The 25281-nt window shown below is 37.9% G+C and overlaps 2 protein-coding genes across 6 annotated transcripts in view; one reads left to right on the top strand and one right to left on the bottom strand.

Annotated features, from left to right (window-relative positions):
• The window catches only part of pdlim7 (PDZ and LIM domain 7), a 42507-nt gene extending 25237 nt beyond the window's left edge, over window positions 1–17270 (bottom strand). For 2 of the 3 annotated variants that reach the window (XM_079629756.1, XM_079629758.1), the window contains exons 1-3: window positions 17052–17270; window positions 14376–14474; window positions 2444–2595 (exon numbers count right to left, since the gene is read on the bottom strand). In XM_079629756.1, coding sequence (XP_079485882.1) covers window positions 2444–2595; window positions 14376–14474; window positions 17052–17072 — 272 coding nt within the window. In that variant the 5' untranslated portion in view covers window positions 17073–17270. Of the gene's footprint in view, window positions 1–2443; window positions 2596–14375; window positions 14475–15670; window positions 15835–17051 lie in introns of those variants that run through there. The other variant, XM_079629757.1, reaches the window with a different exon arrangement.
• Window positions 17271–17321: 51 nt separating this feature from the next.
• Window positions 17322–25281, top strand: cltb (clathrin, light chain B). Of its 3 annotated transcripts, XM_079629759.1 has the most exons (8): window positions 17322–17355; window positions 17872–17997; window positions 18106–18358; window positions 19454–19503; window positions 19641–19758; window positions 20838–20949; window positions 22469–22522; window positions 23638–25281. In XM_079629759.1, the coding sequence occupies exons 3-8, from the start codon at window positions 18166–18168 to the stop codon at window positions 23807–23809; spliced, it is 699 nt and encodes a 232-aa protein (XP_079485885.1). In that variant the 5' UTR covers window positions 17322–17355; window positions 17872–17997; window positions 18106–18165; the 3' UTR covers window positions 23810–25281. The 3 variants fall into 3 exon arrangements, with proteins under 3 accessions (XP_079485885.1, XP_079485887.1, XP_079485886.1); XM_079629761.1 differs by lacking the exon at window positions 22469–22522 and having other exon boundaries at window positions 17326–17355; XM_079629760.1 differs by lacking the exons at window positions 17322–17355; window positions 22469–22522 and having other exon boundaries at window positions 17819–18358.

Raw genomic sequence — 25281 nt, 5'->3', positions numbered from 1 at the left:
TGCATTCTAGACAAAAATTTTGGGCCAAATTAGATTGAATTAGGAACCATTTAAACGTCACATTGACATTTTCAAAACAACAGACCACAATTAGATGCTAAATATCACAAGAGTTTTATGTGGCCTTGGTTTTGAAGTATTTTTCCCATTGATTTTACATTAATGCTTCTGGAAGAGGTTTTATCCACAGCGAATTTACAGCGCATCAGTTTGTGTATTCCCTGTGATTCAAGCCTACGATCTTGGCGTTGCATACCATGATTTTCAAACTGAGCTACACATTTACCATAGGCATTAAAGGTAGGGTTGGTAATCCTGTTCAGAAACATTTTTTTTATACTGGGTGAAATGGTCCTTCCATTCTGATAGTAGTCAATACATTATGTGTTCAGAAAAAGGAATGAAAAAAATCTGACCTCTGTAGCAGCTGTAGGACAGTAAAAACTCTGACCAATCACTGCCATTCGGTGCGAATGTAAAGAACCAATCAGATGCCTTCATGTCTCGTGCCCGAGCACCACTGCGTGCACAGCAGTGATGCGCGGGTCAATGTATAAACAACCCGCACCCGACCGACGTTTTAACTAACCCGCCCGCATAGACGGAGGAACTAGGGATGTGCATTTTTCTGAATGCTGTATGATATAACCTAGTGTTTTGTAATAAAGGCTTGATTTATTCATTTATTTCATTTAATTTTCTTAATTAAGATGCTGCATGTGTTTATCCAGTCTAATCGACGTGTGCGTCTCTCCCCGGACTTTCCCAACAAAAATCCCGCCCCCTCTCAGCAAATAGGCTACATAAAACTGACATTACTGAGCTATATGCGTTTAAAAGTAGCCTATTAAAATGGCACAATGGCATTGCTCATTTCAACGCGTTGGGAAATCGGGCATTTTGTCCCGCGGTCAACATTCAAAAGGTAAATAAGGATTTCCCACTTTTATCTGCAGACTGCTCGTGCGTCATCCTCGCGCATTCAGCCAATAAAGTGTAGACCTGTGTATTTCATAGAACATTGTGTCTAGTACTATATAAATTACAAAGGTAAACGACCCGACCGACCGCGACCCGAATATCATTAAAAATATTTTTGGATGACTCGTAACCGCGGGTAACCGCAGGCACCCGCTCATTTTGGATCAACCCGCGCATCACTGGTAGGTACATGCAGCTGACTCCAAATGTGGATGCGCGTTCATGTTTGTGGGGGGGGGGCGTAGCTTTGGACGGAGCACTGACAGGAGGGGGCGGAGCTTAGAAGAGGTGCCACTTTCAAATCTGGCTAGCTCTCCAACATTACCTACTCTAGCTTTAAAACACACACGCACAATTCTAAGATCCACACCAACCAGCTCTAAGATAAATCACAACATTTGAAGAAGAAGAAAAAAACTATACTAAGTTATGTACTGTTATAGTATATACGGTATATTAATATTTTGTAGTATTTTTCAAATTTTTAATTAGAAATTATTTGAAGTTTTAGTAATTTGGTTAAATGCTTTTTTCAATTTTATTAAAAATGTTTTTTCAATATTTCGATTTAGCTTTCATTAATTTATATTTATTTTTTAGTTTTAGTCATTTCATCTTAAACTTATTTTATTTCAGTTTTGAACTATTTTTCTAATTTCAGTTCAGTGTTAGAAACTTAGTTACTAGGTGCTATTGTATTTTTTATTAGCTTTTGGTTTTTCATTTTTCTATTTTAGCTTTAAATTTATTTTTAATCTGTTTTAGTCATTTTAAATAGGCCTACTTCATCTTTAAACTCATTTTGTGTCAGTCAGGCAACATTATGGAAACTCAATGCAAAATGGTTTCATCAAATATTTACAATATTTTATTACAGATTTATTTCAATAAAGAAAAGTATTAGTTAACAATAACACAATGTATTTTACAATTCTTTTGAACAGCATGTTAAGCTATTTAAATAAAAATCCACAGAAACAGTGCTACAAAAATCTTAGAGCTTGTGGCAAGTTTATCTTAAAAGTGGTCATCAATATAACTAAATTTTTCTATGAAGAAAATTAATAGGATACAATTTTTCATCCTGTTGTTGCACCTTTTAGGCAATGGTTTAGGCATCATTAACAAAACAATGGTAACCCCATCTAAACAGAGAATTACATTAAATGGAAGGGTAGTACTCTTTACAGGTATCTACTAACTAAAGCAAATAGTGTCCGACTAGTCTTTTTTTCAAAGCTCTTTGAAAATTGTAGAAATCTGAATACATTTGTTTAGTTATTTCTAATGCAACGCATGTTGTAAAATTCACACTCTATCTTTCAAGACTGTAATAAAAGGGGTTTTGAGTGATGCATTAACCAGAGAACTCAATTTCCTGTTAAGTCATCCTCTCCCCCGTCATGTGATACTGAAACTCAAAGACACTGATGAAAGACGCTGAGTAAGTGTGTGTGTGTACCTGCTCAGAGTGAGTGTGAGGGAGTCGGTTGCGGCTCTGATCTTGTTCTGTGCCTCCACATGGGTCATCTCCTCTGCGTTGGCCTCAGAGATGGACACCACCCAATCTCCAACACCCACTCCGGCCTGGGCCGCCTTGCCGCCTGGGGTCAGCTGAAACAGTCACAGAGAACAAACATTAGTCACGCTCTGTCTAATGAAGTGTCAGGAGATGACTTTCAGCTAAACCAAAACATTTCAAATCTAAACCAGATTTTCCCATTTTTTGAAGCAAGTGAGTGTTGCTGAATACAAACACAATACAGGGGTGTTGTAAGTGGTTCCCAGGGTACCAGATTTATAAAGTACATTTGAATGTGGTTGCTAGGGTATTCTTGGTAATTACTAGGCAGTTGATTAATAACCAAAACCCATAAGTGCCCACCCCCAAGTCTCTGACTTTTCTGGTCTAAACATATGGCTATTCTCATACCTTCTACAGTAAGTCAATTTATAGGAGTTTTAGCTTGTTTTCTTGTCCGTCAAGGGGAAATCATAAGTCTCATAATAACACACACACACACACACACACACACACACATAATGTTCGGTATAATTTCCATCTGTCAAGTTAGAGTACTAAAATCACTGAATTAAAACTAACACTGAAAAAATATATTAATAATAATGTGAGGGTTAAAGTCATTAGTTAAATTAAACTAAATTGTATTAAACTTAAATTAAACTCAATTTAAATAAAAATAAATTAAAGTCATAAAGTTAAATTAAAGGTGTGAGAATAGCCATTATGTTTAGACCCAAAAAAGTCATAGAGACTTGGGGGTGGGCACTTATGGCTTTGGTTATTAATGAACTGCCTAGTAATTAACCAGAATACCCTAGCAACCACATACAAATTTATTTAAAAAAAATAAAATGAGAATAACAAAATTACTAAATGTAATTAAAATGAAAACTGAAAATATAAAACTAGCATGATGCAGGACAAGCTTTCTGTTTAAGTTTAATACTTAAGGTTATCTTATTTTAAGTCCCTAACCCCTAGAATGAACCATAGCAATATTAATACACGCCTTAACACCACTACTATGAATCTCCAAAGGAATAAACTCATTAAATGAATATGTAAAAGCTGATGAATGTATTATAATTTGACCCAGATTCTGAAGATGCCTAAATTCAGTGCTCTATAGGCCACCAGCAGTTCTCTGAACCTGCCGACCTGACCTGTTTTATCAAAAATAAATGGATATTAGCCAACCACACACCTCATGCTGAACCATTCAAAACCCGCGTCAACTCTAAAACCACAGCAGTGAAAGCAGCAGCGCACCTGACTTCCAATCAATCAAACCCTACCGCACAAGAACAAACACACCTGAGAGGAAGTGAAGTCTACAGACAAAGAACTCACAATGTAACACTGTTGATAAATCCATCCGAACACAAAAGCCAGTTTAGAATAATCCAGCACTTTAACGCAGCATTGACTTTTACAGTCTCACTGTGCAGCGCTTTCAGATAAGGCCGTCTTGGCAATGAAGCGAGCCAGAGCATATAAATCACTCAGAAAGAGGCCAGAGGCGTCGCCCAAAAGGGAAAGTGAATAGAATGTAGGGAAATATACAAATGCCGGTGTTACATGGAAATGAACATTCAAAATGTTCTACTGCTGTCTGACTCTGTGTACAATATGTGGGGAAATATATGTTTCTAGACAAGGCAGAACATAGTGACCCTGGACCACAAAACCAGTCACATGGGTGACTTTTTTAAATAAATAAATAAGTTTTCCATTGATGTATGGTTTGTTATGATAGGACAATATTTGGCCGAGATACAACTATTTGAAAATCTGGAATCTGAGGGTGCAAAAAAAAAAAAAAAATCAAAACATTGAGAAAATCTCCTATAAAGTTGGTCATTTATGTTCGCGATTGTGCTGTATTCACTCACAAAAATAAATGTTTTATATATTTATGGTAGGAAATGTACAAAATATCTTCATAGAACATGATCTTTACTTAATATCCTAATGATTTTTGGCATAAAAGAAAAATCGATCATTTTGATCCATACAATGTATTGTTGGCTATTGCCACAAATAAACCCGTGCGACATGTGACTGGTTTTGTGGTCCAGGGTCACGTTCATGTGTATTATCACCGACTTATACTAAAGAAGAACATGTGTCCCAGATTTAAGTGTATCCCTTGTTCACCACTGGAATAGCACAACCAAAATATGAAACTCCAAGTTTTCGGTCAACCTGTGTCTGATGCCTTCTAGGAAAATAAGACCAGCAACAGTTTCAGAGAACTACTGAGCAAAGTGTGAACACCTTGAACGTCACACACTGATGACAAAGCACACAACCTAAAACACGCCAAACTGATCCGCCATATAAAATTTCGGAGCATTCATTCCAAACCATGCGTGCTCTGACAAGCTTTGGAGGAATTTATCTGACCTATTGTTGATCTGGCAAGCAGTTCGGCTAGATTTCCGCTGGAGATTAACATTTATGAGGACACTCAAAATCCCACAGAAACAGTGAATAGGAAAGATTTGAGTCCCAGCCTAAAGCTAAAAGGTAGAGAAGTCTGGAGAATATCTGTTAGCATTCCCATTCATTCCGATCATAGTTGCTCTGCTTTTCAATGGCCAGGCATCAATGAAGAAAGAAGCTTTTCGAGCCAGATGTTGTTACGGGACCATGAGAAACCTTAACCATGTGGACCCAAACAGCTCCACCACATTTGGCCACAAATAAAAGCAACTCAAAATGCTAAATGCTGCGCATCATTAATAGCACTTAGTCTGTGTAATAAGATAATAAGACATTTGGTGGTAGCACCCTAATGAGATCCAGCTTTTGCTATTGGCATGAATTTGAATGCAATGCACATGGTCTGTCCTCGTGTCTATATAAAGCTGTACCCAAAGTTTTACCATCTGCTCTGGACATTTCAGGCTCCCTATCCCTCCATTCTCCAAGTTCTACCACGTTTCCGGTTTCGACCGCCTGCTATTCACTTCAACAAACGTTTGCAAGTCTTCTCTGCTGAGCTCGGAATCAGAATCCGGAGATAGACGGCACTGGGGGAAGAGAACAACAGTCATTGTCCTCGGGCCTCAGCCCTCAACAGCCTGTTTGAGACCATGCAAATATTTATGAAACATAAGAAGCATCGTGACGTCGTCAGGACATCATGAGGAAATGGCTGCGGTTTGAAAAACAATCCCGCAGAAAGTCCTCCCTCGGGTGTAGCGCTTTAGCAAGCGTACAGGAAACAGACCAGACCAGGAGAGGTCTTATAAGAGTTCATCAAAAAACAATGAACATTCTATCGTCTCTTACTCACCCTCATGTTAGGGCTGAACTACTTAAAATGGTCAAAAAAAAAAAAAAAAAAAGGTCTGCTGTCCCTGTTGGTCTCCACAATTTGGCCCAAACTTTTATAAGTATTTGACTATGTAAGGGATAATGTAGAGCGAGGCGAGGCGGTTGTTATAGCTCCGCTTCGCGTCGGGGTTAGGGCTGTCGCGGTGAAGGAATTTCCCTTGCGGTAATTTTGAGTGGCTCAATAGCGCGATATGCTTGATTTATTTATATTTATTTGTTGCTATATAAATAAGTGTTACGATGTGGTCAGCATGCACAAAAACGAGGACATTTTCAGTAACCAATGTAACCGAAACTAAACTAAACGAAACGAAACTCTGCGCATTGAAAGGCTGTCACTCAGCGCGCAGGTACATTGTTTCGGCAACGGACTGTCTTTGAGTGAGTCATTAAACCGCTCATTCAACGAACACGTTCACAAACTCTGAATCGTTAAAAGATAGATGTAATGAAACAAGGTGTTAATTATTTTTAACTTTGAGCTCCATTTTTCAAGGCTCAGCTGACCAGCAATGCATCACATGGGTAATGCTGAAGCTGATGCTTTACTTAGAGACCAATGTGGCATTGATTCAATGCGTGACTCGCTAATTTTTTTCCCGCGGCTTCCTCGCACTGAGGAATGCGGACCAGCGCTGTCGCCATTCATGGTAAATACCCTTAAACGTTAAAAGGGTGATACGACAAATATTTCGCTTTCCTTGGACATGGCAACCTGTTCACGAATATATGACTTGACTTGACCTTCAAAGACAGACGCAGGTAATCGCAAGTGCTCAGTTGATCTCTCTCAATCACTGTCTGTTTAGGCTTAAGTGCAAATCCATGAAGCCTCTGTACAAATGACCATGATAAACAGTCTTGTTATCATTATTAACTTATTTAACATTCAATATACAAATAAACAATAAACAAAAACAATAAGGGTATAGCCTTATGAAACAAGAAAGCACGTGAATATCGCGGTTGCTGCGGTTACCGGTACTTGCATTCCTCTGCGGTTGGCTTGTCAGTAATTGTGTACTACAATTGTGTACTACAGTAATATGTACTACAATATTGCGGTTATCGCGACAGCCCTAGTCGGGGTCCTAATCAGCCTGTTGGGGTTGTATTCGCTATAACAACCGCTCTACATTATCCCGCTTATTACATGGCTACCTACCAAATAAATAAATTTGACAAAATATTAATTTAAAAAGGAGTTTATTGATTTGAAAACTATTGTATTGCTTCCGCTAAAGAACACTGTCCATGGCAACGCCCTGTTTTTCATGGCAACGGTGTTATACTTAGCAGCATTCTACATTAGAATTTAACCAAGCCATGTAATAAATAGTAATAATTATTATTATTAAAAAATGCTGTGTAATATTTCATGGCAAAATAAGAGTATTTAAGAAAAATATAATAATTGTTATTTATTATTTTTTAACAAATACAAATGTATTACTATTGCAATATTTTAATGTAAAAATAAGAGCATTTAGTAATAATATAAACAGTGTTGCCACTGGTTCCTTCAAGGTTTTTCTGATGGGTTTTATAATGAAGTTTTTCAATTTATGAGTAAAATAAAGCCTGTGATGAACATACTTTGACATTTTGTTCTACGACGTAAACTGAAAACTCTAACACCCCAAAACTGTCTTATCTGGTTACATATTAGAAGCATACGCTTTAAAAAATAAACATAACTGATTAAAAATTTGTGTTTTCGGTATGGGTGTGTGTAGTTCTATAAATCCCCATAGAGGAACCAGTCTTCTGGGTTCTGATGTCATCCCTGCACCACTCTATATTGCGTTACACTCTAAAGAAGTAACTAATTGTGTTACATAGTTACTTTTTATAGAAAGTACTAGTACGTTATGTACAGTTGGGCTTGCTTAAAATAAATCAACAACATTTCTATTTTTATCGAATGTAAAGACCCTTTCACACTCTTACTTCAGCAATAAAAACAAAAAATGAAACCCAAATGTGAAAGTCATTTTTTCTTATTAGTATGGTTGGATTGCATCATTAAAGGGTCAGCAGTAAAGTTAATACATTTAGATTAAATACATAAATTATGTGTGTAATTTAACATTTCATTATTGCAGGTTTGCGTAATATTCTGAGTTTGCATTTTACTGTTTTTCCTCATTTTGGGATATATGGAATAATTTTTTGTGCAAGAGAAATGCTCACATTTAATATAGAACAGAGGTGTCCCAACTCGGTCCTGGAGGGCCACTGCAGAGTTTAGCTCCAACTTGCCTCAACACCTGACTGGAAGTTAGTATACTAGTAAGACCTTGATTGGCTGATTCTGGTGTGTTTAACTGGGTTTGGAGCTAAACTCTGCGGGACAGTGGCGCTCCAGGAGGAGGATTGGACACCTTAACTGGACACCATATAACTTGTGTTACTTATTTGAAACGCAGATATATTTTGAGTTTTACTAAATTACTTGGAAAAAAGTACTCGGATTATGTAACTTGCAATGCATTCTCAAGACTGAATAAAATAATAATTGTATTAAAAATACTAGTAATGAAAATACTAAAAAAATACTAATGGTTTATATTGTCTTAATTTAATTTTCAAAAGTTAAACTCAAACTTTGTATTTTTTTATTTAAATCAAAGAGCCTGTTGTCATAAGTTGGAGAAGATGTTTGTAACTGAGTTTGTGTTGAGCAGAATTTACTGTAAACCGAGCCACTCTGAGACACTGGATCATAAGCTGCTTGCGTGTAAAAAAAACAAACATTCAATCTGAAACGAGCAGTCTGTACGATTTGACACATTTGATCACACTAAGCCATATCGTGATTTTGACCTCATATCATTTCAAAGGACATGTTAAGCAGAATGTTGATGCTGCTCCTCTACATTCAATGGAAGTGAATGACCAGGGGCCGTTAAGCTCCAAAAAGAGCCATAAAAGTACCCTGTGTGACTTCAATGATTTATTCTAAGTCAACAATACTTTTATAGTGCTTTACAAAAATCTTCCCTGGTCACTATTCTCTTTCAAAGGGAAAGAGCAGTGCAAAGATCCTGCCAAACATATATTTGTGGTCTGTGGATGGGGGGAACAAAATCGTGAAAGCAAGTTAATGACAGGATTTTTTTTGGGGGGGGGGGGGGTTGGGGTTTGTACTATCCCTTTAAAAGTAAACGTATAGGAAAATGGGCACACAAACACACACAAATAAAAGGTTGAGAGACAAAAGAGAAAGAAAGAAGACGGTTGAGCATGCAGATAAAGCTGATGGACACGGCCACCTGTGATCCTGGCTCAAGTTCAGAAGCCAGCTGTTCCTAGACTTGAGTCTGGTGGCAGTAAAGTGCTGCGCTAAGACCTTTTACAAGTCAAAGAGGGAAGAGGAGAGAAACCTTATACCCTCTGACATCAATGTGCAGGACTACACAAGAAAATACACTCGTATAAACACCTACAAATGAGGACGGCAGCCATATTAGATGTTCAATGGAGGATGATTTGGGTCACAATCAACAATAAAAATAGAGTCTTTGACATAACCATGTATGTCCTGGATTTCCGATGCTAAATAGTCTTTAAACTCATGACCAATTTACAATTTTCTACCCCAGACACGCAGTGGCCTATCCTATTGTCCATGATGGTGCTGAAAGTTTATGTGGCGACCCTATTGAGTATAGACCACCCCATTAAAATCCTTGCCACATTTCACTTTCCATTTCCTTTTGGGGGGCTGTAAGACTCCGGGCCTCAGTGCAATTGCGTCAGCTGATACGAGTGAGCCATAAATATCTTGGATGTAAGAGCCAAGCTTTAAACCAAACTGTCTTCAGGGGTCTCCTAGAGCAGCCACTGCCACGCTGGCTAACAAGACCTCCAAAAGCAAACATATTGACAAACTTGTTAAAATGACTGTGACAAACTCAGATGATTAGGTCCACAGGCCAGAGACACTGGGAATACGATCAGTAAACCAAGAACTAAATGTTTCTCATGAGGAACGTCAAGTGCATCTCGCTTTTATTTTGTTAAAGTAATAATTCAGCCAATAGGGAAATGCTGTCATTGTTCACTCACGTCGTTACAAAACCATATAGACCTGCTCTTTTTTTTCTTCTTCTTTTTTTCTGAGGAACACAAAACTAAGTTGTTAAATAATCTTTATACAATGACAGTTCTTGGTGACAAGAGCTATGAAGCCCAAAACAAATAAATTATGACAGTCGTCTACTTGTGTGCTTTACTCTTAGAGGAACAGACCAAAATGTAGGTAGCTATTCACTGAAAACCCCAAACTCCGCTGTAGCTTGCCTTTAAAAAATTCTGAATATGAACGTGAAAGTTTATCAGTGAATAATAATTACATTTTCTTGACAACCATGGCAACCCTGAACTGTACTAGTACAGAAAAGAGCCGTGTAGTCCTAAATATTCTTTAAAAATAAATTGTTTGAGTTCCACTGAAATAAGACCATAAAGGATTATAAGGGCATAGAACATTTAATTTGATAAAAATGTTAACATAAAATAAAACTATAAACATAATTAGCCAATAGAGGGACATTCTCATTCTAAAGAACATATGACTGCTGAACAAAATAAGCGAGCGCAGATTTAGTCGTCAATATTTTAGGTCTGTTTTCCTGAAAGAGAAAAAAGGACTGCTTATTTTAAATCTGATATAAATTGGATTATGTCAAAAAGCACACTAGCATGTAGATGGCCTAAAGGCAAACAGTCATTGACTAAAAAGCCACAAAACTCCCATTTTGATTTTATGGGGTCTCTAACCTCCAGAGTAATATGCACAAAGTAATAAATGTCTTCATCAAGGGAGCAGACCAGCTTCAGTTCGGGTTTACGTCACAGAGCGTGAACCCCAGGGAACAAAAATCACAAAAAGAAAACTCAACTGTTCTCTAATCTTCTAAAGATGACATCATACATAATGTTCTAATTGCAGTTGTGTTTAATTTCATGAATGGCATTTTGCCTGCTAATGCAAACCAGATGGACAGCCACTGAAGCAAATACAAATCATAACATTTGTACACTGTAATCATTATGGATTTCACAGCTAGTACACACAGATCCAACTGTTTGTGTGTGTCATCTCATCTGTAGGTTTCACTTGCATTGATTTCACCAGAAAAGTATTCCTTTGTGGTCCAAGAAGCATGTCATCTGGTTTTGGGAATGATGACTGGAGACATTAATGGATGGTGGGTACAAAAGTAGACAAAGGGCTGCTCTGTTGCCAGAAATAGGAAAGCAGTGTTAAAATCCCAGGAATGCTGAAGAAATGTGCCGAGGTGTCCAATGGAAAGCGAACAGGAGGAGGAGGAGGAGGAGGAGGAGGAGATGAAGGAAAGAAGGAATAAAAGGGAAATGCTCAGAGAAATATTAAGGTCAGTCCAGTTTCCAAATATCATCAGCTGATGAACTCAATCCATATTTATGACATGGGGAAAATACAGTAGCTAAAGCTGACTGTAGTAATGTGGGACTGGGTGGTTTTTAACTAATTATATGGTTGCTAGGGTGTTACTAGGTGGTTACTTAATGGCCCAAGTCAAAAGAGACCAAACATAAGACATTCTGGTCCCTAAATATAGCTTTGGTCCCTCATTTAATGGAAGTCTCTGGGATTTCTGCGCATATTTATCATCCAACTGGTGAAAACTGTAAACCAGATTGCTTAGACAAGCACCTCTCCTCAAAGACTATAATTCATTTATATAGCACAAGCGGTGCAGAATGAGTTAGATGCCAAAGTTTAAAACACAGGATTAGTGGTTTGTTCAAATCAAGTACCACTAATTATTGTGTATAACATAAAATGTTTAAGCAGTCCTCTATAAATAAGCCACTATGTTCCATTTCATCATTCTCCTGTTTGAATGGCCAGCCTCGTGTGCATCAGCACATAATACCTCACTCTTTAACCTCTTTGTTCTCCCATTGAGGAGAAGGGGGGAAACAGACCACCCATCTTCAGATTACTCCCATTTAAAACCTGTGGACAGAGCATATCTTCATTAACTCGCGATCCGTTTCAACCCAGCGTGATTTAACACTGCATAACTCAACAGTACGGCAGTGTGGAAGGGTGTAGCCTTCTGTCAAGATGAATGAATCACCGTCCTTCATATCAGACTAACATATCACCAGCATAGTGTAATCTCAAACGACAGAACAAACACACCTAATGAGTCACAGTAATGACTGGCTGATGTCAACCTGAACATAGGAAGCTGTCCGACTGTAACATTCCTTTGAAAATTCATTTTCACATCTGTCAAGAGGCGAGGACGACTGAGGTATGAAATGTTTGCTTTACTGCGATGTGTTAAACATACGGCATGTTCCAGGTCATGTGATTAGCATCAAGGTAGTGAATGGTGATCACTTGCCAATTTAGGGCTTTACAATGGCCTGGAGAGCCACTGAAATATAAACTAAATAACCGATCCATCTGGATAGACTTATCTCCACTTTTATCAAGTTTCCATTTCTTCGAATTAACACTGAAGCGGTTCCTGCAGTTTAACTCAGAAAGAAGAAGATATCCTTCATTTCCAAAATGATAGTCATCGTTTTTGCTATGTTAGCTCTAGCATGAGGAAATGCCGGTATCTGTTCAGTCCTGTAATGAAATCATTCTTCATAAACCCAAGACCCTGCAATGCACTTTATGAGAAGTTAAATCAGGTTAAGAATGACACGCACAGACACGCTCCTGCTATTGCATAACATCTGGCAACAGCAGGCGGCTTTACGGCTCGCACACTGACGGGTGAAGTCACCATTTTGACTGAAGCAGACATTTAAGGGAGCGTCAATGAAGGTCATCAATGCCGACAGACGTCTGAGGTCTAAACAGATATCACGGCTGCAGGTTATACTTCCATGTCAGAAAAAGAAAGGGAAATGGTGAAAATGTCAAATCTGTCCAGTTATTGTTCCTCAATATTTAGGATTTTCCAATAATTCCAATAAATTTGAGAACTTTTACACAAGTGAAATGCTACGTTTGGTAACTTCTTCAGCCAAGTGGTAGTCATTACTCTCAAAATGGCAACAACAACAAAAAAGGCCAATGAATCAATATCATTCATTAAAAAGTATGCAGATGTAGACAAGAAAAGCTATGAAGAACAAGACATTACTTAAATGCAATAAAACAAGACGACAAGACTTGTGAAGCGTGTAATTTCCGCTGCACTGGCAAAACTTAGAGAAACTGCAAAAATGACTTTTCAAACTCGTCTGTCATTGGTTGAGCAAACAGAAAGGCCCTGTCCCAAAAAAAGGCACACTTCATATGCACTTTCAGTCTGTGGACTTACAATGGCTGCCGCGTGCGCGCGTCCGTAGGGTGTCCCATTTGTAATTTTAGCTCTCAGAAGGGTGCTCGCGATTTGCGCCCTAGATGCGGGTTCCGCAGCAGACTTCTTCCCGACGTCACAAAAGTGCGGACTCAGAAGAAGACCGCGAGTGCTTAGGGTGCCATTTGGGAGTCGGGCCACAGTCTTACCCCAAGCTAATCCATTGTTCCTGTCTTGAGCTGGGGTGCTTCACAAACAACGACGTAACTCGCTGCTTAACCACCACACTACAATTCAGCATTGGAGAAATTAACTAAGTATTCACAACGGTTTCCGTTAAAATGCTGAATCGTTGAACTACGATGGTAATGATGGAACATGAAACCATAGTTGTCAAACAATGCTTTTGGGAAAAGCATCGCTAGTTAGGATGCTCAACAAACTGAGCAATGTTTTGAAGACAACACAGAGTCACAATAGTTCATGTTTTTATGTGGAATCAACCTACGTACACCCATCGCCTTTATCAAAACCAAGGCCTCAATCGTCCCGATGGTATTCGTATACATATAAAATTACCTTTTAGGTTCACAACAGAAAGCTATCAGAGCTGACATTGTGTGTATACTGCAAACAACACTGCTCATATAAGGAATGGAAATTCTGTGTCTGGACCTGATCTGTTCAATATGCTCCATTGGAGGTGCCATTAAGCCAAGATTCAATGACCTTAAAGAGAGAACAACGCATGCTGGAAACTAAACAAAGCATAACATATCCTTGTGAGGAGACATCTGAATGGAGTTCTGAACCTTTTCTTATGGGGTTTGATATCAAGCGGTGACATGTTTCTGAAGGAATGCAAGTGTTGAAATAGACCTCATGAAGCACTGAGCACACTGTTCTCATTAACTCGATTGCATTTCCTTTTGAGTTTGTGTTTGATGTCTTTCTGCACGCAGAGACGGGACCGTAAACTAACACAGAATTGGTGCAAAACCTCATTAGGGGGATGAAAACACCTTGAGTGAGTGATGGATTCATGCTATCTAAATGAAGTCTGCGAAACGCCTTGGTCATTTGTCAAACTGAAATGTTAAAGGGAACAAATGGGATGAATACATCATTAATATGCAGCTGACAGCTTAAGCTGATAAGAAAACATGTCTATTACCCATCGCTACATCCAAGATGAGGTCACTTACCCTGGACACGGTCAGGGGCATGTTGAAGTCCTTGCCTCCCTGAAGCCGAAAGCCCCAGGGAGCAGGTCCGTTGAGTGTTACACAATATATATTCATGGCCTGAAGAGAAAACAAACAGAGGAGAGATTATGGTTTCATTCCATCATGTAGTAATAATATTACAAGTGATTATGAGCTCCTAACAAGGCTAAAACCAAACATTCCAGAGCCACATACGTGAACGGTGTCTGGTATGCTGTTGATGTCTGACTGTGTGAGAATTAAACCCAAAAACCAAGATATCTCGAACAATTATATAGTACAATATTGAACAATATAATATATCCAAATTTACTCGCATACATAGAGTACACTCTTGTAAAGCCATGTATACTAATACACTCTTAAAAAGGTTCATTGGGAATGGGAACGCAAAATTGTTATTATGCCATCACTGTGAAAACCCTAATTTAGAACCTTTCAAAAGCTTATAAACTATATTATCGAACAGCTCTTTAAAAAAAGTTGGATATAGAAGTATGTCCAACTTTATTCGCATAAAGCAATATACTTTATCGCCCAGCCCTAAGATCTTAAAATGTCTGTGAAGCTGGTTTAAAACCATGTGTATTGTGAAAAACACTACACACACATAAAAAAAATGACTTGACAACTAAACAACTGTATAAATATCAGGTTTTAACAGATTTGGCTTGAGGTTAACAGCACTGAAACCATTTGAAAACACTTTTATTCCTGTGTGATCAATTGTTCGAGGCAGCGTTCGTGGAGACATTTGAGATTCGGCTTATTTAAATTAATTATCAGGTAGGTGACAGAAATAAGCACCTATATATTTCCATTGCATGGTGAACTGCAAATTACTGGTCAGTGATCCACAATGAAAGTGCACATTATAGACACTCTAGCAAATCCATGAGTGTAAATGCAATATATTATGACAACCCAGCACATTCAAGCTCAGCATAGAGCACTCAATGGCTGTCTGAATAAAGCATGAGCACATGACACGCTTATGCATGATGATAGCAGATTAAACTACTGCATATTATTCCTCAAACACTAAATAATCCACGGGTGGCACCTCCAGCAAATCATAGCATCACTGTTGATTATGTTACGGGTTGGTACAATAGCAAATAGTAACATGACATAAAACTAAAAGCCAAGGACAAGCTGAGTCCCCAAAATCATGACATTCCCCCCCTCCCTGTGACTTATAGTCTCCAAACTCCAGAGGCTATCCTATCCCACACAGAGTTTACCTGTTAAAATGTGGCACGGCGCTCACATACCTTATGCCACGGACCAAACTTGTCACCCAAACCTCCAGAAAACCAAGTGGAAATTTGGCACTGCAAGACAGCCTGACTTTCTCACTGCTGGCAAAGCTCAACTCCCTCCCCTCCTTCTTTGTGACACGGTTCGCTCCACGTCTCTCTTACTCCACAGGCTATATAAGGAATGTAAAACTACACCAAACTATTTCAGCCCAACACCCACGAGTCACGGAGAGGGGGAAAGAGAGAGAGAGAGAGGGAGGGAGGGAGTGAAGAGAAAACATCTACTACCTCAGATTCTCTGGCTCTAGATGTAACATTTAAACCCATAAACTACCAGAAAAAGACATCATAAGGCAGGTTGGATGGGTGGGAAGCCAAATGAACATTCCTCTCAATGTGGATAACATATGTTTCATGGTTGCACCCACAGTTGGGTATGTGACAGCAATTTGAGACTGCAACAGTGCGGTGTTTGCCCTGTGGTAAAACTCCAATTGAGAAACCATTATGAATTCTGAATGGCCTTCTCGCACTGTGCGAATAACATATGTTTTAGACGGCAAAGCTGTACCACCCTAAGCAGGTTATGTCAGACTGAATACAATTTGAGAGAACAAAACTGCAGCTGTTGTCAACCCCTGTGGCAAAACTGTAATTGAGAGGGCATAGTACGTTCTGAAAGGTCCTCTTTTCTGTGTGCATTTCAATTTTCCACTCCATTTTCATTCAAAATTAGATCAAAATAACTTTTAAAATAATATTCATTCATAAGCCTGACATTTCATCCCCTAGGGTGAATTAATGAAATAATATTGAGCTTACCAAATGATAAAGCTAAAAAAAGCACATAAATATGCATAAAAACATGCAAGTGATCAAGCTATCTGACCTCCTTTATATCAATAGGGTTCATGTGAGTGCAAGCATAAATTTTGTACTTTTCAAACTATACATGAACTTTGCATAATTTGACTTTTTCTCAATATGTGGAAATAAAACCAATGTCGTGGCCTTCAATCAATGAAACTAAATGACAACAACACAATCTGCAATTTTTAACTTTGTAATCATTACAACTAAAGGATCACTAAAAAGGAATAGTTCTTACAAAGAAGAAAACACTTAGCTTTTTAGAGAATCCAGATTAGCTGCCCTGCCAAACCACATTACAGTGTAAACGAACGCATTCCCTACTAATTGCATGTTAGGAAAAATCCCAATGTATCCTAAAGCTGCATAATTTTGCCATCATAACCGTTTATAGCCTTCAGCAGTAACTTACTTATACTATGAGAGTCTATGTGACTGTAACCTAGAAACGCAATACACTCTCTTTTAAAACCCAGTTGCTGCCCGGTACATCCAAAAAGAAGTTGGGAAGCAGAGCATTTACCTCCTTGTGGTCGACAGACATCGCAGCCTTCCGTCTTCTGATCTGATGAGCGGTTATAAATAGAGATCAAGTAAACTTCACAACTTTCTAGACTTGGGCGTCAGGTCGCGCGCAGAAGCCGCAGGTTTTCCCTGTTGGATTTTCTTTTAGTAGAACTCTGATAATACGTCATGCGTCACGTGGTCGCCTGACGCACGGGCTCGGTGGGCGCGCCCCCGTGCCCAGACTCTAATGTTCTATGTTTAAATGAAGATGTGTTCAAGTTTGTGTAACTAAATTCATTGAGTCTATTACCCGCCGGCAGGTACTCAATTGTATGTAGAATACAGATTTAATGTTTTGTAAACGTGGGCTCCTCTTTCTATTGTTTTCTATCATTTTTTTTTTATTTACCCATACTGAATCATTGTTTATTCAAGTATTTTACATGTGTATAATACAGAAAACTATGTTCAACACAGGTCAGTGCTACTGTTCTTGACTTTACTACATTTTCAGGTACTTCGTTGAGGTGTAGGAAAATCTCAAGATCATGAAACTTTAGTGAGAATTAGAGAATTGTTCCGGCATAAATACATCCAAATTTCAACCTAGCTAGGCTGGAAATTGTCTTCGAGAAAGTCTCGGCAAGTCAAAGCATGTGCTGCTTATAAAAACATGAAAGCAGCATCGCAATTCTTCCATTTTTTCCAAATTTGCTAAATTATATTTGTATAACCAGTGGCTTCCAAAAACCCATTTAAAGACGGGGAAAAGAACATCATCATGATCATACCTGGCTTCCTGTAGGGTTGAAGCCTGTGTTACGTACTCTCTCCAGTAGATGGAGACACAACACCAAAAATCAACTGTGTGTTCAACATTGTTCCTGTCATTTTCACAACACACTCCCAACAACGAGAGCTGCGCGTCATTCAACTCATAGCCAACCTGCTGCCATTAAAAAGTACAAATTACTTTATATACTTTTTATATACAAATCTGTCTTCGTTTGACCTTTAATAACAACGTGTAACGTTATTGATCTTTTGAAACACTACCAACTCGCTCGAAGAACAAAACAGCTGGAGTGTTTTAGTGCAGCTTTACGGAAGCCGGTGTTACTTTGTTAAACATGGCTGACGACTTTGGGTTTGTCGCCTCCGACAACGGCGTTCATGCAGAAGAAGACCCGGCCGCGGCGTTTCTGGCCCAGCAGGAGAATGAGATCGCCGTGATCGAGAACGACAGCGCCGGGTTCGGCTTCGGTTCGCTGGAGGACGACGACGGACCTCCGCCCGCCGCGGACACGTACACGTTCATCGGAGGTGCGTGTGTCGCGCTGGCCTGTTTGCTTTTGCTTAATCAAACGAATATTCAAGTTTATTTATTTATTTATTGTAAAAACTAATGTAAAAATATACTACAGTATCCTTCTTACACATAAGTACTAATAGTAGGCTACCCTGTTTTTGGACATCTACCGTGGTATTCTTAAAAGTACCGTGGAGTGCCATACAACAATGTATTAAATGAGAGTATCACTTACCAAAAACGTACCATGGTTTTTGACCATCCCTTACTAAATGTACTGACATTCTTGTACCATGGTATTTACTTGCTTTTAAGAATTCCATAGTACATGTCCAAAAAGTATGGTTACACCTTATTGTAGGTGTCTTTGTTACACTGTTACTATACATGTAAGTACTGAGTAATATTAAGTAACACAACATGATGTACTTACTACATGGTTCGGATTGGGGTTTGTTTTGGTTTATGGTTAGTTTCATGCAATTAGCCTATACATAATTTATAGTTACTATAGTAACTGCATGAAGTACCATACTATTACCACTGGATACCGCCACTGTACCATAGTAAAGTATTTCAAATGAATTATCAAAAACATCAAAGATTACAAAATAATAGGCTGCATGTACACATATATAGCCAAATCTAAATCTAATCTACATCATCATCAAAATGAGATATTTACAGTAGTGGAGATTAATAATATAATAATTATGATTTACAACAACCATAAAGATGGTTAATTGTTTAACTGAACTAAAAAATAATACCACCAAAACAAATTTTATAGTCATTGTTTTTTTAGTCTAGCATCACCATCATCAGCTTTAATGCTGGAGTTAAAGTCACATCTGTACCTGTCAGGGTAAGACAAGCAAGCACACCACTGGAAAAGCACACTAGTAAAAGCAATTGAGCATAACAAAAGAGAACACACCAGCCCATGCTGACTGGATCCAGAAATTGTGAGAGAGGTCTTTTACGTACTCCCAGTCCAACAAGGTGTGCTGCATTCCAGTGATGCCTGTAATGTTTCCATAAATGACCACAGTGTAGAGACTGTTGCCTAACAAGTGCTGAAACACATTGTTTCTTCTATTTGAGTGCAGGAGATTTTGGAGGAGCACCAGATACTGCTGTAAACGGAGATATGTTTCAGGTGAGTGTGGTTAAAAAACAACAACTAATCTTGTCATATTAAATGTTCTTGTTTGTTTTTATGTACTTCTACAACACAATTGCCAGTTGTGCCAGGAAAAGACGTTGTTAACATTACATCATCATTTGTAACATTAGGACACCAACGGCACAACTGACGGCTACTCCGCCATTGCTCAAGTCGACATGCAGAGACAAGAACCTGAAAGTCTGCGCAAATGGAGGGAGGAACAAAAGTCTCGGCTGGAGGAATTAGGTATTTAATTATTTCCTGTAGAATTAGAAATAACCGTGTGTGTGTGTGTGTGGTACAAACTGGATAGCCTGCCAAGTTCATTTAAGACAATTATTTGGCATGTCATGATATTAGATGCAGGAAATTTAACTTAAGCTTGGTTTAAGTTTATTTAATCTATGCTCGGTTTCACTCACCGACAAGCCTTAAGCCTAGTCCCAGACTAAAATGCATGTTTGAGCTGTTTTAATTGCAAGCAACTTGCACTGACATATCTTAAAATAAGTCAGTACCATTGTTTTGCCTCAAGACGCACACCAGTAATGTTTTTTTCTAAGACACGTTACTTAAATATCCTAATTAAAGGCTTACTCCTGGCTTAATCTAAGCCCAGTCTGTGAAACCAGGCCTTAAAAGCAGTTTAAAATCAGTTAGTTAATAGCACTTTTGACAAATATGTGTATTCCAGTTTATTCCACATAAGACTGGTCAATTTTGGCCAGCATGTTTAGATCACATGACCAGCTGAATACTAAACACTTCATCCATGAAACCCCTCTATTATTCCACGGAAAAAAAACATTTAAAAAGGTAATTGCAACTTTTTATCACACAATTCTGAATCAGAATTAAAAGAAATAAACTTACAATTGCAAGATATCTCAGAATCATGAGATATAAACTCGCAATTGTGAATTATAAAGCCAGAATTGTGAGATATAGGCTAAAATTGTCATTTTTCTTTTTTCATTCCATGGTGGAAACAAGTTTCCATGATTATCAGATGCTTTCGGTTGTAAAACAAATGAATCATGAGTGACAAAACCAAATAGGGTATTTTTAACAATAGCAGTAATCAAAAAGTTTCACTTTTAAGTTATGCTACATCCACATAATAGGTAATACTAAGTTTGTAATACTGGCCAGCAAAACATAAAGTTAGAACTGATAAAAGGCACATTTGAGAGTGAAAATAGTTGACTGTTTTTATTTTATTTTATATTAAAAAGCATAAACAAGCAGCCAAACATATTATCTTGCAAACAAAGACAAGTGAAATAAGCAGCTTATATGAACTTTCTCTGGTTTCCGATGTGCAGATTCCGCCTCTAAAGCGGCCGAGGCTGTGTGGAGGGACAAGGCCCGGAAAGAACTAGAGGACTGGCATGTACACCAGAATGAACAGATGGAGAAAAATAAAGCCAACAACAAGTATTTTCACCCTAACATCTTTAATATCCATGCTTTATTGAACTATATGTTTTTGTTAGTGGAATTAGGATGCAGACAGTCCATACAAGAAAACACTTGAAATGAAAAATGCCAGAACTTTGTGTTATTTACTATTGTCAGTATTATTGTTTTACCTGATTTAAAGACATTTGTTTTCTGAGATTTTTTTTAAATACGAATAATATGTTTTAGAGGAGCTCTCATTTTACTCGTACTCAAAAGTAAGCGTAATTAATTAATTGTGAGTCTTACTGCTGGCTTTTTATGTCAGCAACCTCTCACACCTCTTAACAGACTCTTGCATGGTATGTGATTCCCTTTGTTTAACTGTAGTTTTTCATGTGTACAGAGAAGACTGTCCATAAAGTTGTCTGCATGCTTTTTATTATTGATAGAAATGACACGAACTTTGACTTATGCCAGGGATTGGGCAACGTCGGCCCTTGAGTGCCGCTGTCCTGCAGAGTTTAATCTCCAACCCTAATCAAACACACCTGAACAAGCCAATCAATGTCTTCAGGATTACGAAGGCTGTGTCTGAAATCGACCCCATACCCTCATTCACTATTCCATACATTACTCCACTAATATAGTTCGAGAGGGAGTGAATTCAGACACTGAGTGCGCCGTAAGGGCTGCCGCTGTTGCATAGTTTGTGCTGTTTAATAATTATTTGAAACTTTGCAAATTGGCAGCTTCAGTAGTAAGATGAAAAAATGTATCTTGAACTCATGGAAACTAACATGTGTAAACCATATTTGAACAATTTAATAATCAATTAAAAAGGGATTTATACCTGTATGATATTACGCTGTAGCCACATTGGACTCGCGGTCTGGAAAATGAATGGATGGATGATTCAGCTGCGGCGCCATCTTCTGGTTTGATGTGGGAATTCATCCTGCATGCCAATCTCACAGTGCATTATGGGTATTCTCTAGCCGTTGAGCGTACATTGGTTGTACACTCGTTGTTGCTGTTCATTGTGGAATTGAATGAGTGCACTCAATAATGTCCACTATGGTATTGGACACCACTACAAATGGCTGTCCCTTCAAATAGCGCCCTATTTAAGGGTATAAGGGTGGTTTTGGAGACAGCCTAAGTTGTTTTATTTATTTATTTTAAGCAGGGTTGGAGCTAAACTCAGCAGGACAGCAGGAATCATATGCCATATTGTGAACAGTTATCGTTTTTTATTTGCCGTACCATCCCTTTAACTCACGTTACAATATTGTGTGTTTGTAAACCAATAGCAGAGAGAAAAACAAAGGCACGTATCAACTTTATATACTCAACTTTTATCTTCAGTCTTCTTAGTATGCTGAAAAGGGATTTGATGCACTTTAACACTTCTTTTGATGTGCAGCTTGTGTGAGACTGATGTTCTTCTTATGTATCCCTCTCTCCCTTTCATTCTCCGACTCCTATTTTTCTCTTCCTTTCCTTTATCTTGTCTTCATTTCCTCTTCTGCTGTCCTGCCTGTATGTGCACTAGGATCGCTGATAAGGCTTTCTACAAACAGCCCAACTCTGATGCCATAGGTTTTGTGTATGTTTAATGCAAATCAGTGAAATAACATAAATGCACAGTTCCTTGCTCGCATCACATAAACAAAGATACTACACTACCGTTCAAAAGTTCGGGGTCATTGAGGATTTGTAATGTTTTTGAAAGAAGTCTCTTCTTTTCACCAATGCTGCATTTATTTGATCAAAAATACAGTAAAAACTGAAATATTGTAAATTAGTATTACACATTCAAATAACTGTTTTCTTTTTGAATATATTTTAAAATGTAATTTATTCCTGTGATGGCAACGTTGAATTTTCAGCATCATTACCCCTGTCCTCACTCACAATGATCTTTCAGAAATCATTCTGATATGATGATTTGTTGCTCAAAAAACATGCATTATTATTATTATTATTATCAATGTTGAAAACACTTGTGCTGCTTGTTTCATGATTTGAAATAGAAATCTGGATCTGGATCTATAAATGTCTTTACTGTCACTTTTGATCAATTTAGTGTGTCCTTGCTTTTGAATGATAGTGTAATCACATTCATGCTTTGTTTCTCATTTCATTTAGAGATCTGATTAATTTGTTCAACCAATATTTGACAGATATTCATGTTTTTCTAGTTTTGTTAATAGGTTTAAAAGTTTCCCCTTTAGGAAAAAGTTTAGGAAGTTTAGGAAAAACAGCTGGATATACTCATAACAAATATCTTCTGATTGGCTGTGATTGTCACATTGTGTAACTTTCACATTCAGTGTGTTCAGACCATAGACTGTAAAAAAAAATGTCATGGTTAGGACAGAAAATAATTACTATCGGAGATCGGATATAGAAAATAATGTTGGTCGATCTCTTATTTTATTTGGGCCTGGTTTCACAGACAGGGTTTAGACAAAGCCAGGATTAGGCCATAGTTCAATTAGGCCATTTACGTGGCTTTTATAAAAGTGCCTTAGAAGAAAACATTACTAGTGTGCATCTTGAGACAAAACAATGGGATATCTTAAAATATGTCAGTACAAGTAGCTTTCAGTTAAAACAGCTCAAATATGTATTTTAGTCTGGGACTTGGCTTAAGCCTTGTCTGTTGATGTCGAGGCATGACATGACCTTTGGTGCTCATGATTCTCTCTGTTCTTTTAGAGCATCAGAGGAGGCCTTCCTCAAGGAGTGTGATGATGACAGTCCTGGAACAGAATGGGAGAAAGTGGCCCGTCTATGCGACTTTAACCCCAAGACCAGCCGCATGACTAAAGACGTGTCTCGGATGCGCTCCGTTCTCATTTCTCTAAAACAGACGCCTCTGGTTCGCTAACATGACTCCCTCTTGTATTTCCTAGGCTTTCTTTTCTTGTTCCCTCTTGCACTTTATTTTAGTGAGGCTGAACACTTTAACAGATTTAAGTTTTTATGTTTTAATGGGGTCATTGAATGTGTACACTTTACTGTATTTAAACTTCCTATTTATGTACCCTGGTGTTTTACAATGGCAGACGATTTCGGCTATTCCGTAAGTTAAATTATTATTATTTTTAAATTGTGCCACGAACATTTGAAAATAGGTCAAAAGAATTCATGGTTTTCCCCTTAATCCCAATGTCCATGAAAGGCAGCAGTTCTATCTAAATGCCAAACGTTTTTTGGTGCAGCTTAGAAGTTATTTTGTGATTGTTGTGACATTTGCAGTGCCTACAAACCATTAGACAGCATTAATTCACTGGAACCAAAAGTGTCTTTGTTGCCTTGTTTCAAAGGAAATGGAAGTATTCGATTACATTCTACACTTGGATACAGTTTAGTTACCATCTCTCACCCTATGTAGTTTTTTTTTTTTTTCATTTATTTGTCTTCATAAATTGAATGCTGTGGTGTAATCAGTATCTGGGTTTGGCATCATCTGCTTTTTTGTATTTCTGTTCACTGCCAAGAGGGACATTATACTGTATTTCTGAGTTTGCTAAGGTTGTTGACCTATTATAATTTTCACACTACCACTTTTCAATATTCAAATAATGATTAGTTATGTGCAGTTTTTAATTTCCCATGCATGTTGCTCACAACAGCTTCTTAATTACTTCAATTAGCAGAAATATTTTACAAATGAAGTGTTACTGCACAGCAATCCTTCATTGCACTGTGCTCATATAGCGGTTACTATTTTCCACTGTTACTTCATACATATGGGACTAATACAGAGTTTAAACCATGTACTTTGTCAAGTGTACAGTTCCTGATTCTCCGTGCCTAAACCTTTTCTCACTGTGAGATTTGCCATCTGTAGGCCTTCATCAGTCAAGTGTCCAAAAGCGCTAGAAATGAAACATAGCACAGTGAAATAATGAAGATAGTTGTTCTTTTACAAAAAAATGCTGGAAGTTAAACAATACTGCTTTTTATAGTCCAGATGTTGACTTTGTTGTCCTGCTTGTTACTTAATGGCAGGTGTATAAATGCTACAGTTTGTTTGTACAAGTTAGGATGCCTTGTTTCCATTGAAAACTGAATTTTGGTTGGAGGTTTATTTGCATATTACAACTAACAAAGGTTAATAGCCAAAGAAACGATCTGTATGTTTTTTGACTAATTGAAGCAATCTAGTAATTAAATTAATTTGTCATTTAAAATGTGATTTTTTTACTTTTTTTCTCCCTATTATAAATCTTAGCCCTCACCCTGACTCCAAATAAATGTGTGTGCATCAATGCAGACCATGCAATAATTGTGTATTCAATAACATGTTCAATACATAAATATAATTAATTCAATAAAAAAAAGTATGAATTCAGA

Source organism: Phoxinus phoxinus, assembly GCF_949152265.1.
Source record: "Phoxinus phoxinus genome assembly, chromosome: 12".
Taxonomy (NCBI): Eukaryota; Metazoa; Chordata; class Actinopteri; order Cypriniformes; family Leuciscidae; genus Phoxinus; species Phoxinus phoxinus.
Note: the sequence above shows the minus strand (reverse complement) of the source record. Positions and strands in the feature narration are given on the sequence as shown.

Coding starts and splice junctions, on each gene's coding strand:
- cltb (XM_079629759.1), top strand. CDS start 18,166: ATGGCTGACGACTTTGGGTTTGTCGCCTCCGACAACGGCGTTCATGCA. Junction 18,359..19,453: donor CACGTACACGTTCATCGGAG/GTGCGTGTGTCG, acceptor ATTTGAGTGCAG/GAGATTTTGGAGGAGCACCA. Junction 20,950..22,468: donor AAAAATAAAGCCAACAACAA/GTATTTTCACCC, acceptor TATGTGCACTAG/GATCGCTGATAAGGCTTTCT.